The 14,780-nt window shown below is 43.9% G+C and overlaps 1 protein-coding gene across 3 annotated transcripts in view; it reads left to right on the top strand.

Moving 5' to 3' along the window:
- Positions 1 to 11,190, top strand: part of LOC123926669 (activity dependent neuroprotector homeobox) — a 32,655-nt gene extending 21,465 nt beyond the window's left edge. For all 3 annotated transcript variants that reach the window (XM_045980613.1, XM_045980614.1, XM_045980615.1), the window contains 3 exons: positions 1,691 to 1,803; positions 3,582 to 3,674; positions 5,703 to 11,190. In XM_045980613.1, the coding sequence (XP_045836569.1) occupies positions 1,696 to 1,803; positions 3,582 to 3,674; positions 5,703 to 8,813 (3,312 nt within the window). In that variant the 5' untranslated portion in view covers positions 1,691 to 1,695 and the 3' untranslated portion in view covers positions 8,814 to 11,190. The remainder of the gene's footprint in view (positions 1 to 1,690; positions 1,804 to 3,581; positions 3,675 to 5,702) is intronic.
- Positions 11,191 to 14,780: the final 3,590 nt, after the last annotated feature.

Below are 14,780 nucleotides of genomic sequence, written 5' to 3'. Positions count from 1 at the left end.
CCAGTGGCTGCCCTCTGGGCTCATCTCTCCTCTTAAGTGAAGCAGGACTGACTTGGGAAGTTCCAAAAGAACTGCTGGATTTGGGCCCACAGAGAGTTTATGAAATGAATAGAGAAACAAGATGTCTCTTCTCAGACTTGGGCGTTGGTGGGCATCTGTTTGGATGCCTGGGCTCTTCAGAACTAGCCTGTAACATTTGCTATATTTCTGAAACATTGCTGTTGGGTGGTTCTCTCTCACTGACCTGGTTGTGGGAATAGTTGCATTAAGCAACTGATCTAATACTTTCAAAAAGATGGTTTAAAACAATTTAGCAATAAAATTTCCACAAGGAATAATGGATCTGTCTTTGAATGCACATTAATTTGTAACCAAAGTGACTTCTGAGTCCACTCTTAAGTACTATGCAGATTGTCAGATGGCAGAGAGTGTGAAGGACACATAGTCATGCTTCTTAGCTGCTGAGGATGGGAAGAGTAAGCAGTGTTAGTTAGTGAAATGCATTTCTTTTTGGCCTCAGTTATACTTTGTACTTCATGTAGAATATTTTGAAACTTCTCAGTTCTGATGACACATCCAGATTGAGAATTTGTAGGAGTTGTTTGTTTTGGTAGGCTTTACTCTTTCCCATTTCTCATAGTTAATATTGATTTTTGGATTAGAATAATAAATGAGGTAACATGATACTGTATTACATTTGGATTAGTTGATTATGGTTGTACTTACAAATGGTAGTGGTATTATAGAGTAACAGCCTTTATTAATTAGCAAACCAGATTTGTGTGTATTAAACTTTAATTCCTATTGCTTTGGCTTTTGGGTTTGCCTCTGGTTTTGATTTTTGGAACTATTTAATATTCTACAAAATTTATTTGGATTATTACATTGATGATAAATTCTTACCGTATTTTATAGGAAACATTTATGGTCACATAGAAGCCATACAAATACTAATTTTATTTTAACTTTTGTTTTTTAAGGAACTTGGGGGAAATGGACCTAAATTTGTGCTTTTAATGTATTAGGTCATTTAAATAATTTTTCAGTTCCTTCACACATACATGTAAGCTTTTATTTTTCAAGAGGATCCCCTAAAGTCTGTAACACAGTCATCATCTGCCCTGATGCTTAAGTGCCTTTGTCCAGGGGTCCTGCTGGCTGGGGGGCTAGGTACACAACCAGTAGTGTCTTTAGTTTGGATAGTATTTGGAAACACTAAAGGATATTTCTTAGCAATGTGCAGGACAGTTCCCAGAAAACAAAAACTTCTTTTCCCTGGCACTCAAAATTTTGTGATAATGATGCTGAAATGGTGAACATTTTTCTATTTTCAGAGGCTCAACATCACAAGGAAAAAAGCACTAACACTCAATTTTAAGATAATCGGTTGGTATTATTAACCTAATTCTCAACTTTTAAAAAAACCAGTTTGGTGATGAACTTAATTAGAATTGTGCCAGATTAGACCCACAGTTGATATATAACATAAAGCGCCCTGTTAAAAATAGAAAAGATCAGAGAGCGCTTACTTTGCCTGTCTGCTTTATAAGTAATCGGAACATATTAGATAAGGGTATCTACTCTCCTCCTTTGTCAGCGGGCCAGGGTTTGTGGTCCTACCATCAGTGGAAGTAGGAAATATTACAAGTTGTACGTGTTTTGACTTGACTTAAATTTTTTTTTCCAATAGAAACTATGTTCCAACTTCCTGTCAACAATCTTGGCAGTTTAAGAAAAGCCCGGAAAACTGTGAAAAAAATACTTAGTGACATTGGGTTGGAATACTGTAAAGAACACATAGAAGTAAGTAGCATGCCATTTTTTAAATTTTAACATGACTCAGCTTCTGATCCATTACTTTGTGTCAGCAGCCGGGATTGGTTAATTCTTAGTTGTGATTCTGAATTGTAACCGCAGCATTAGCTTCACCCGAGCTTTCTCAGTTGACTTAACTTGTTCCCTTCTCCCTAAAATGGGCTTTTTCATCTTTGCATCATGAAGCAAAAGCAGTTCTACTGGTGAGGGTGTAACATGTCAGACATTTTAGGTGCTTTAAAATTGTCTCTAATTTCACATTCTTAGAACAGCCCCTGGGGGGGGGATGCAGGAATTCTTATCTCCAGTTTACAATGAAGAACCAGTAAAGATTTAGGTCCACCTCACAGCTAAGCGTATGGTAGGGTCTTTCTGCAGGCTCCAGAGCCTGTTCTCATTCTGATATGCCTGAGTGTTCTGGTTGACCTTCTGATTGTTGAGGTATGGTGGTTTGCGTGCTTGTTGTCTCTTTCCTTAGGATGAGCATTTGTTGGCCCTTCTGACCCATCATACACTATTATCTTCCCCCTTGTATAACAGTTTGGACTTTTGCAAACTGTTTTTTCTGACCTTTTTTCTGAGCTTTGTAGCAGCCCTGTGGGATAGCCAGTGTACTGGTCTCCTCCTTTTCCAGATCTCATTACTCCAGGTCTTGTGGTTTAGTTGGTCAGAGCCTCTGATTGAAATATTTAAAGCTGTTTTCCCCACTAGCCTTTAAGTTGCATCTGGCCAGGAACCGTAACTACCTTGTCCCTCCGTGTATTACCAGCACCTAGCACAGTGCTGGGTACATAATAGGCGTTCAGCAACTGTTTGGATGGAATTGAAAGTTAAAAAGCAGTTTCCTTCATGCAACAGATTTTCTTTTTCTGACTCCCATGAATAATACTTGGGGGGGTATTTTCATGAAGACTGAAGCTTCTCAAAAGTGGGCTTCTCTAGTTACGTTATCCCCCGTGTGGAAGTTCACTGCCTCTCCAGCCCCTCAAATTCAGGCAGATCTGCCCGATAAAACAGTCCATCTCATTCCACTTTGCACCCAGTGGAATAATCTGCACAAGACTAAATAATGCCAATGTTAAGGTGCCTCTTCTATCCCGCATTTGATGTGTTCCTCCCATTATTACACCGATTACGTACTGTGGAATTTATATGTGCTTGATTTTCCCACACTGAACTGTGAACCTTTTAGGAGTCAAGGGGAATTTTCTCCTGAGACTTTCTATCTTCCTGGCCTGGGGGGAAATGGGCCATTAAATTTTTACATAAGAGTATAAATTTAACGTAATACTGCTTACTTTTCTTCGGATAGCTTTCTTCCTTTTGTGGGTTTAGAAATCCTGAGTTTTCTTCCCCGTCCATTTCCACCCCTGTGTCCCCCAGAATATCACATCCATGGTGCTGTAAGCAGACATCGCTAGCTTACACTCCATTCTAATGCTACAACTGAGGAGTTACAATACTTTGATAAAAGGAGCTTTGGTATTACTACGTGGCTGAAGTTTTTACTTAATTAGAACTTCCAGTGGTTTCCTTGGAAACCTAGCTGACCATTTGGGGAATGTTCAGTTGTTAGGAAATGTTGAATGCAACTTCCGTATGCCTTTTTTAATTTCCTGAGCCTTATCATTCCTAGTTTAGTTCTTGGTGGGATTGGTTTTTCTGTGTGTCTTCCCAGTTCTAGCTAAGAGATGGGATTTATAAGAGAGGTTGGGCTAAAGTTGATACCACTATGTTTTTGTAAACTTCTTTCACTGTTTTTCTAGGATTTTAAACAGTTTGAACCTAATGACTTTTATTTGAAAAACACTACATGGGAGGATGTAGGACTCTGGGACCCTTCACTTACAAAAAATCAGGTAAGTAGCACAGGGGACTTCCCCAAATGGCAGCCTCCTTGGTGTACTCCCTTTTCAGCTCTAGGCCTCTCATAGCGATGCATTGTTTTGTGGGCCGTAACCTTGTGTGGAAAATGTCAAAGTTGATTATTTCAGTTTCCCTAACTGGCAGGGAGAACTTGGAAGAATCTTTTTTGTCATTGGACTGAAACTTTAAAGTGTAATAATGGGAAATTTTGTTACTTAAATGTTCTAAGGTCTACTGTATATCAGCAGTACTTTCGCTCTTCTATTTCTGTTTCCGAAATGCACCCTCCAGTATCCTGTTCATCTAGGCCATCCGTCATTTTTTTGTGTCTGTCACAGTTCATGTTATTTCTTGAGAAGGTGTTTTTTTCTGTGTTGGTATCGTCCAACCTCTGGGTTTGCTAAGCCAGCGCATGGGGAAGGGGATGATGGGTGGCTTTATAGGACGGTAGTGACAGAAAGGTGTCACTTAAATTTTTCAAATTGGAATTAAGAACACTCTTAGGTAATCCAAGGCACCAGTGACGCCAGCAAGTATCAGGAGGTAAAGATGTACCAGAGAAGGTGGTATGGGTAGTGGTTTCTGTCCCACAGGGAGAAGTGATTGTCACTGCAGACTTCATCATCACCTATTTCAGTAGTGACTGTAGTTCTGTAATTGTTTTTTTTAAGATTTTATTTATTTATTTGACTGACAGAGATCATAGGCAGACAGAGGGCGGAGGGGAAGCAGGCTCCCCGCGGAGCAGAGAGCCCGATGTGGGGCCCCATCCCAGGACCCTGAGATCATGACCTGAGCCAAAGGCAGAGGCTTAACCCACTGAGCCACCCAGGCGCCCCTAGTTCTATATTTATTGATCTCTTATACTTGAGCAAAGGTTTTAAATTGTGGAAGTACTTTTAAACTCTGCCTCAGAAATTTGAAAGTATAGTTACCTGGTTTTTTCTTATCCATATCTCAGGGAAAAAAGGTATGCACCAGAAGTCTAAAAATGTAAAAGCCTTCCAGTGGCACGTGTCACTTAATTCGGTTTAACGAATCCCAAAGCTCCACATTCTAACTCTGAATAGGGGATTGAGCTTTAAGGAGAAGCAGAGTATTTTATTTTGTGTCAGACAGTATCTGAAACAAAGTAGGTTTCTAGGGAGAAAAGATAATCTCTTGCCCTGCCTGTGTTTCACTGGTCTTCAAAGGACAAACTGCACAAGCCCTAATGAGCATAATTCTGGAAGTTGCTCTTTGATACCAGTATATTCTGCAGTACTTCATTGGATTTTTAACATCATGCACTCCTCATAGTCTATGGGAAATTTTTATTGAACTTCTTAATTTGAATCAAAGCAGCTAGCACTTCATTAGTTCTTTTGAAGCTGCTCTTGCTTGAGAAGAGAGACCATGGCTTATAGAAGAAAGCCAGCCCTTCAAATCAGTAGCTTTTTGATCAGTGATGAAATCTAAATACTACACTGCACTTCGATCAGAGGGAAAAAATGTTTTGAGATTTTTGAAGATTTTCCATGATGGGAGGGATGAAAAGTGTATCTTTATATCCTACTGCCTAATGGCACTGTAGCACGCTGGGCCCTGACTTTCACTGAATAGTAAATCTGGAACCTTTTGCAAGAGTGAGAGTGATTTCACAGTATTTATTTTTGTCATTTCTAACTGTAAAATGTTTATCTTTGAATCCATTTGTCTTTGACTTCTCTAAAAGCAATCAGCAAATATGACTTTGCTCTTTTCTAAACATTGAGGGGAAGCTTAGAATTGAGGGGGTTTTTTAATACTCGGGGACCCAAATAAAATTACTTGGTTTAAAACAGCTTTCTCATTTGGATTTATATTTTACAATTTAAGTTTGCAAAAGGAAAAAAATTATATCGATGCATTTGAGTTTCAGTTCTAAAAATAGCATTATATCTCTATTTGAAAAATAGAAAACATCTGGGGGAGAAAATCTAGAACCTATTACTATCTTTTCTGAAGTGGCTTTCTGATTCCACATTTTGTCTTTTCTTTAGGACTACCGGACGAAACCTTTTTGCTGCAGTGCTTGTCCATTTTCTTCAAAATTCTTCTCTGCCTACAAAAGTCATTTCCGGAATGTCCATAGTGAAGACTTTGAAAATAGGATTCTCCTTAATTGCCCCTACTGTACCTTCAATGCAGACAAAAAGACTTTGGAAACACACATTAAAATATTTCATGCTCCAAACGCCAGCGCACCAAGTAGCAGCCTCAGCACTTTCAAAGATAAAAGCAAAAATGATGGCCTTAAACCTAAGCAGGCTGACAGTGTAGAACAAGCTGTTTATTACTGTAAGAAGTGCACTTACCGAGATCCTCTTTATGAAATCGTTAGGAAGCACATTTACAGGGAACATTTTCAGCACGTGGCAGCGCCTTACATAGCAAAGGCAGGTGAGAAGTCACTCAACGGTGCAGTCCCTTTAGGTTCAAATGCCCGGGAAGAGAGTAGTATTCACTGCAAGAGATGCCTTTTCATGCCGAAGTCCTACGAAGCTTTGGTACAGCACGTCATCGAAGACCATGAACGCATAGGCTATCAGGTCACTGCCATGATTGGGCACACAAATGTGGTGGTTCCCCGATCCAAACCCTTGATGCTAATTGCTCCCAAACCTCAAGAGAAGAAGGGCATGGGACTCCAATCAAGAATTGGTTCCCTCGCTTCTGGAAATGTCCGGTCTTTGCCATCACAGCAGATGGTAAATCGACTCTCAATACCAAAGCCTAACTTAAATTCTACAGGAGTCAACATGATGTCCAATGTTCACCTACAGCAGAATAACTACGGAGTCAAATCTGTAGGCCAGGGCTATGGCGTTGGTCAGTCAATGAGACTAGGTCTAGGTGGCAACGCACCAGTCTCCATCCCTCAGCAGTCTCAGTCTGTGAAGCAGCTGCTTCCGAGTGGAAATGGAAGGTCTTACGGGCTTGGGTCAGAGCAGAGGTCCCAGGCACCAGCAAGATACTCCCTGCAGTCTGCTAATGCCTCTTCTCTCTCATCAGGCCAGTTAAAGTCTCCCTCCCTCTCCCAGTCACAGGCATCCAGAGTATTAGGTCAGTCCAGTTCCAAACCTACTGCAGCTGCCACGGGCCCTCCCCCAGCCAATACTTCCTCAACTCAAAAGTGGAAAATATGTACAATCTGTAATGAGCTTTTTCCTGAAAATGTTTATAGTGTGCACTTCGAAAAAGAACATAAAGCTGAGAAAGTCCCAGCAGTAGCCAACTACATTATGAAAATACACAATTTTACTAGCAAATGCCTCTACTGTAATCGCTATTTGCCCACAGATACCCTGCTCAACCACATGTTAATTCATGGTCTGTCTTGCCCATATTGCCGTTCGACTTTCAACGACGTGGAAAAGATGGCGGCACACATGCGCATGGTTCACATCGATGAAGAGATGGGACCTAAAACAGACTCCACTTTGAGCTTTGATTTGACCTTGCAGCAGGGTAGTCACACTAATATCCATCTCCTTGTAACCACATACAACCTGAGGGATGCCCCAGCGGAATCTGTTGCTTACCATGCCCAGAATAACCCTCCGGTCCCTCCAAAGCCGCAGCCAAAAGTTCAGGAAAAGGCAGATATCCCTGTTAAAAGTTCACCTCAAGCTGCAGTACCCTATAAAAAAGATGTTGGGAAAACCCTTTGCCCGCTTTGCTTTTCAATCCTAAAAGGACCCATATCTGATGCACTTGCCCATCACCTACGAGAGAGGCACCAAGTTATTCAGACGGTTCATCCCGTGGAAAAAAAGCTCACCTACAAATGCATCCATTGCCTTGGTGTGTACACCAGCAACATGACCGCCTCGACTATCACTTTGCATCTAGTTCACTGCAGGGGTGTTGGAAAGACCCAGAATGGCCAGGATAAGACAAATGCACCCTCTCGGCTTAATCAGTCACCAGGCCTGGCACCCGTCAAGCGCACTTACGAGCAAGTGGAATTTCCCTTGCTGAAAAAGCGAAAGTTAGACGATGATGGTGATTCGCCTAGCTTCTTTGAAGAGAAGCCTGAGGAACCTGTTGTTTTAGCTTTAGACCCCAAGGGTCATGAAGATGATTCCTACGAAGCCAGGAAAAGCTTCCTAACGAAGTATTTCAATAAACAGCCCTATCCCACCAGGAGGGAAATTGAGAAGCTGGCTGCCAGTTTGTGGTTGTGGAAGAGTGACATTGCTTCCCATTTTAGCAACAAGAGGAAGAAGTGTGTCCGCGACTGTGAAAAGTACAAGCCTGGTGTGTTACTGGGCTTCAACATGAAAGAACTGAACAAAGTGAAGCACGAGATGGATTTTGATGCCGAGTGGCTGTTTGAGAATCATGACGAGAAGGATTCCCGAGTCAATGCTAGTAAAACTGCTGACAAAAAGCTCAGCCTCGGGAAGGAAGAGGACAGCTCCTCAGACAGTTTTGAAAATTTGGAGGAAGAATCCAATGGGAGTGGTAGCCCTTTTGACCCTGTGTTTGAAGTCGAGCCTAAAATCCCCAGCGATAACCCAGAGGAGCACATACCGAAGGTCATTTCTGAGGATGCTTTAGAATCTGAGGAGAAGCTAGACCAAAAAGAGGAGGATGGTTCAAAATACGAAACTATTCATTTGACTGAGGAACCGACCAAGCTGCTGCGCGATGCCTCTGACAGTGACGTCGACCACGATGACGCTGTTGAGTGGAAGGATGGTGCTTCTCCGTCTGAGAGTGGCCCCGGTTCCCAACAGGTGTCGGACTTCGAGGACAACACAAGTGAAATGAAAGCGGGAACCTGGTCTGATGAGTCTTCCCAGAGTGAAGACGCAAGAAGCAGTAAGCCAGCTGCCAAAAAAAAGGCTACCGTGCAAGGCGACAGAGAGCAGTTGAAATGGAAGAATAGTTCCTATGGAAAAGTTGAAGGGTTTTGGTCCAAGGACCAGTCACAGTGGAAGAATGCATCTGAAAATGACGAGCGCTTATCTAACCCACAGATTGAGTGGCAGAATAGCACAATTGACAGTGAGGACGGGGAGCAGTTTGACAACATGACTGACGGGGTCGCCGAGCCGATGCACGGCGGCCTGACCGGCGTGAAACTGAGCAGCCAGCAGGCCTGAGTGCCAGGTTCTCGGGCACCGGGGACCTGCTGCCGCCTGGGGCTCTGCTCCGCTCTCCTTTCGGTAGGACTGCAAAGCTGTATTCTGACTGGTACCGCCTTTTGAGTGCTGGGTCACCGGGCTGTGGGGATACGAGGCCACTGCTAATCGCGGTGCTTCCTTCCATGTCTGTGACACACGACTGGCTGATCTGGCTTCAGAACTGGCTGTGACAGACACAGTAAATAAATGTGAAAAACCGATAAGCTGGTGGCTCACGAACGCACATGAGGAAAAGCAGAGGTTTATTTTATCTGCCTTCTCAACATTTCTTTCCCTCTGTAAAATGTTTGGTTGGATGATCTGGGGAAGCGTTACCCTGATTGACACGGTAGTGTAGGGCCAACATTCAAGCTACCAGTCCAATGTGTATAGTAGACTTCGGGGAAAAATCAATTTTTTTTCATGTATTCATTCTGAATAGTTGAAATGTATATTTGTACAGTCTTTTAGACCTATTCAAGTGATGCCGATGATATTGTTATTGTGTACCCATCTAGATTTGTTTCTTTTTTTAGTGTTGCCCTTGCTGTGTAATAAACGCTCTATCTAGTTTACCTAGCAAAAGCCTGAAACTACGCTAGTATGGACTTTTGGACAGACTTAGTTTTTGCACATAACCTTGTACAATCTCGCAACAGAGGCCAGCCACATAAGATATATATCTGGACTCTCTTGTATTATAGAATTTTTCTCGTTCTGAATATCCTTGACATTACAGCTGACAGAAACAAAAACTGGCATTTCAGATCTGTTTTCTGAAATCTTTTAAGCTAAAAATCACATGCAAGAATTGACGTTGCAGCTACTAATTTTGACAGCTTTTAGATCTGTATGAAAGTGCGTTGTGTTGAAGCAGCAGACCAAGGAGTGCTGCATTTTGGGTATTTAGTTTTATCTTTAGTTAAACACCACCCCGGCGTGTTCATTTATACCATCTAATATATGACACACTGTTGTAGTCTGTATAATTTTGTGATCTTTATTTCCCTTTGTATTCATTTTAAGCATCTAAATAAATTGCTGTATTGTGCTTAATGTAAATATTTGCTTTATTACAAATTGCAGTCCTGTGTGTCCATTATGGCATGTGCCAGCCGATGCCATGGAGGAAACTGAACAGAAGACCCAGATGTGCCACTGGTGTTAGGAATGCTTTCTCTCAAGGCACCTGTTAAAACTTCTTTTGGTTTCCTTTTGTCTTTCTCCTTTTTAACTGCAAAAATAAACATCCTTGAGTTTTTCAGTTCCCCTTTTGTCAAGGAGCAGAGCCTGCTTATATATGTAAATGTCTCGATAAAAGGATGTTAACAACCTGGCATTAATTTGCAAGCAGAGTATTAATGCCCTGGCAGTTCTTTCTTCTAAAAGGAAGTAAATGTTAGTTTTCGCCTTACAGTGGGAACAATTGTACTAAACAGGCAACTACTCTCTGCTCTTGTTGTCATTCTCTTGACCATCTTGCTACTAAAAAGGCTTAGAGATCACATACCTGAAGGGCTATTAAGATCAAAGTAGTATATTTACTACGTTTGATTCCCAAGAGCAGCTTGGACTAGAGTGGAAGAGTACGAGGAGGCAGTATTAGGCGACCGTTTTCAGTAATGACAGTGATGGAAAGCTCCAGACCTTACAAGAGGGCAGAAGCCGAGCAAGCACCTCTCGGGGACATTAGTCTAAACGGGTCTTAAGCAGCAGCTTCCATAATTTTTAAGACTCCTTCCCAAAAACAGCTGTAACAAAAGCATTAACAAGACCACAGTAAGTTGACCAACCTCCTAAAATGGTACCGTCCTGCTTCTCAAAAACTACAGGAGCAAGTACATGAATAGACCAGGACCTTTAGGGCATTTGGGGCTGGCCTGGAGTTAAGACTGTTCTGTAAGGAGAGGATAAATTCTATAGACACCCACTAACGATAGTTCGGACAGGACATCCCCAAACTAAGATGCCACAGATGATCACATCAGAGGAACTGGCACTGAGAAATATTTTTCTCTTCCTTAAGGATAGTAAATAGCAGCTGTACTGAAACCCTCTCACCCTTGGGTGAAATTAGGCTGCCTAATAAATTACTAGGTGGGAAGGATGGAGCCCGGGCTCAGGATGCCTACGTGGAGTTGTAAGGAGACTCGCATAGAATAGCAGAGGGGGGCGTACGTTCCCGGTTGAACATTTGAGCAGAGACAGATGAGTTTGTTTCCTCGCTAAGGGGTCAAAAAGGGCATTGTCGGCATTTGGAGGAGAATTCAGCCACCTAAGAACTGGAAACGAAGATCCCCAAGCAGCCATGTTGCAGAAGCCCTAAAAGTGTCTCAATAAAAGCCATTTTAAAAGAATGTCGTTGCTACTGTTTGCTTTTGGAATAATCTGGAAATAAAAGCTGTGGCAATGTGCCACCTTCTAATTAGAGAATGTCTATAAACTGTAGACCGAACAAGTCTGTAAATGTTCTTCCCAGGAGACTTTCCTGTATATCCTTCCGATCCTCCTGTGGCCCTGACTTCCAGAGTCCGACCGACGAAGAGCAGGATTTCTCTCGCTTTTCAGCACATTGAGGCACTTTCTTCTCCCACCGTTGGTCTCCATCAAACAGCACTTTGTCCCTCTCTTAAGAGCTAAGCAGAAAAGGATTTGCCCCTTTGCCCTGTAGTTATGTATCCAACCCAAATGCCTGCCCGTTTGTAAAGACGGATACTTCTCAGAACAAAACAAGTGCCAGATTCGAAAACAGCCTGTGACGGGGGGGGGGGGGGGGGGGGGGGGGGCTGGGGGGGTGGGGGGGGGGCGCCCCAACCGGAACACCACTGGAAGCCACTGAACTTGGCTTTTGTCAAGGCCTGCTACATACAGGGGTGGTTTCCCTACCTTGACCCCAGACTGCCAGGATTAAACCCTCGCGATGGAGGCCCCAAAGCCCTCTCAGGGATTCTGTGCTACTAAAGCTTGAGAACCACTTAATTTGCGTAGTGGGAAAAACTCTCTTTACTGATGAAATTAGGATGTATTCAGTACATGCGTTTCACAGGGCATCGGGTTAGCCTCTGCCCTTCCTTCGGCAGTGGTCTTTTCTACCCATCATGACCCTCATTTCTAACCTACCTATTGCACACCTGGTCAGCACCAACCGCAAGCCTGTCGCACCGAAATGTCCCCCCCACCCCACCCCACTCCACCCCAGAAAACAAACTAGAAGAGGGTGCTGGCGCCACTCAGAAACGGCATTCCAACACACCAGTTACCAGCCGGCCACCATGAGGTGGTCTAGAAAGACACAGATAAATTCTAGATGGTGCATCCGGTTAAGAAATAAGGTATTTTCTATCAACTACTAGTAGAAGGTCAGCTTGAAAACCGATCCAAATTTGAACCAGAGGAGGGTCACCGTTCTGGAATTCTTTACTACTTCCCATCAATGTACTCCACTTGAAACAACTGTAACATTGACTAGAACTGAAATCTAAGTGGAATTGCAAACTAGCTGGGAGTTGTGTTCAAAAAATTAGTATATAAGGTGAAAGTTGCATATCCCGGAAATCCTCCAGTCGCGGTTTCAAGTGCAAGTAAGAGAAGGACAGAGGAAGGAAGGTCCATAGTCATTTCCAGGGCAGATGATCTATGAATGGAATTAAGGGCAGAATCTTCACTATCTAAACGAGTAGTTGTAGCTGTGTGTTTTTCAGAATACGAAGTTCGTGGATCTGTGATGGAGGCCAAGCGCCACAGCCTGCCCAGCGCCATCAGGCCTCAGAGCTGTAAGGCCATTTAAAGCTCAGCCGGCTTTTGCATGAATCTTGCTGGAACTTTTATTAAGGTTTTATTACTAAGTGAGGCAAAATGGATATCCTAATAAGCCAATTGTTCAAATTTGGAAACTGATAAGAGACTAGAAATGAAAGGTCTTTCCCAGTGTAAGTTGTAAGCACTGTCCTAGCTAGGACTTGGACTAGAACAGAACATGGAACCTCCTTGTACTGAGTGTACATGAATCAGCCAGACATGAGAGCCTGGGGATTAGTGGTCAAGGCCCTACGTGACGTGCTGGCGGCTGCCTCTGCTGGCAAGGCGAGCTGAGTGGGGTTCCCTGGGAAGAGGGAACCAAGAGAGGCTCAAACACAGAGCCCCGTCCTTCAAGGACCCATCCTCCAGGCTAGGGGCATGACTACACCTTTCCTAGGAACTTGGCACACACCGCAAGTATTCAAGTACTTTCCGGCATCCCTGAAGTGTTCCTGGGACTCGTAGGATAGGTACTAAATTCCAAGATAATTTAAGTCCTCAAAATAGTCCTGCCCTAGTGCCCCAATACCCCCCACCCCCAACCAAAAAAAAAAAAAAAAATCCTGTGAAGGGAATATCAGCTCCAGGTTTAAGAAATGAACTTGTCCTGGGACGCCTGGGTGGCTCAGTTGGTTGAGCGGCTGCCTTCGGCTCAGGTCATGATCCTAGCATCCTGGGATCGAGTCCCATATCGGGCTCCTTGCTCGGCAGAGAGCCTGCTTCTCCCTCTCCCTCTGCCTACCTCTCTGCCTACTTGTGATCTTTCTCTCTCTGTCTCTCTCTCTCTGACAAATAAATAAATAAAATCTTTAAAAAAAAAAAAAAAAAAAGAAATGAACTTGTCCTAAGATCCCAGCTGGCAGAGGAGAGATAGATGCTGACTCGGACCCAGGACATCTGAGTCCCCAGCCACTGGCACTCCAACTGCACCACACAGTCTTAACCTGGGCTACAAAGGAGCCTCTTAAAGCCTTTCCCCGCTGCGAATACAGACACGCAAGCCCCGTCTCTAAACCAACACATCATGCTTTCCCCGGTGCAGCATCTCCCACACTACTCATTCTCACTGCCGTCTTGGTCATCTAACAACTGCTTTATGTACTTGGTATGTCTCAAGGGCCCTTTTTAAAAAGGAAAACTTTGTTTCTACAAGAAAGGACAGCCAACAGAATTTGCCATTGATGAAGACGTCCGCAAAAATAAATACAACACTTTAGACTAAAACTTCACCGCCTAAAAAAAAAAAAAAAAAAAAAAAAAAAAAAACTTCACCCCCTGTTATTGCTTGCTGAGGGCTGTGAGCCTGAGTCTGGCTCTGCTTGTTAAAAAGGAAAACCAGAGGGATTCAAGGCACACCAACACCAAAATGAGACTTCTTCCTTGGCCCAGGCAAGACTGAAAGAATTGGGGGAGCTGCGTGTCTTGGTGTGACTTACGTCTTCTAGTGCATTCCAAGGGGCCCCGAAGAGCCCAGGAGCGGCTCTGGCTCACAGTGCTTCCCAGGGAAGTCCTTGCCCATCAGTGACGACCTTACTCTCCTTACCCAGCTTCAGACACCTTTTTTATGAATGGGACTGTCACTGCCAGGGAACAGGAGCTCCAACTCAGACTGTGCTGGATAAAGGGGACACACAGATAACATCTATGCTCAGTGGTATGGGCAAGGGCTCGGGTCCTCTGTCTTTCCACCCACCCACATGGTCACTCTCATCCTAGGCCGGTCCCCTGGTGTCCACAGGGTGCTTCCCATTCACCTGCCCTCACTACTGAACAAGAGTCCTGACCTTGAGCCAAGCAGACCATTCCTGAGCTGGTGTCTGTGGCTGGAGGGCTTAGGTCAGAGCTAGCTCGGTGAGTCCCTGGGAGCTCGGAGCACCCTGACTGGCTTAGATCAGTCAGCACCCATCTCTGGAGCTGGGGTGGAATCAGTTCAACACAAACCGGAAACCAGCTCACACCCAATCCCACACCACACGCAGGAAGGTGGGAGGCGGACGCTGAGGCCCCTGCACCCTTGAAGGGAAAGCAAGCTCGCGCAGAATGTAAGACGGAAGAAACCGTGTTTGCTGGAACGCAGGTAGCCAGTCGCTGTAAACCTCCTGTTGTACCGGGGCGCCTGGGTGGCTCAGTGGTTTAAGTCGCTGCCTT

This window comes from Meles meles, chromosome 16 (genome assembly GCF_922984935.1).
Source record: "Meles meles chromosome 16, mMelMel3.1 paternal haplotype, whole genome shotgun sequence".
In the NCBI taxonomy this organism is placed as follows: domain Eukaryota; kingdom Metazoa; phylum Chordata; class Mammalia; order Carnivora; family Mustelidae; genus Meles; species Meles meles.
The sequence above is the reverse complement of the archived record's forward strand: the minus strand, read 5'-3'. Positions and strand labels throughout refer to the sequence as shown.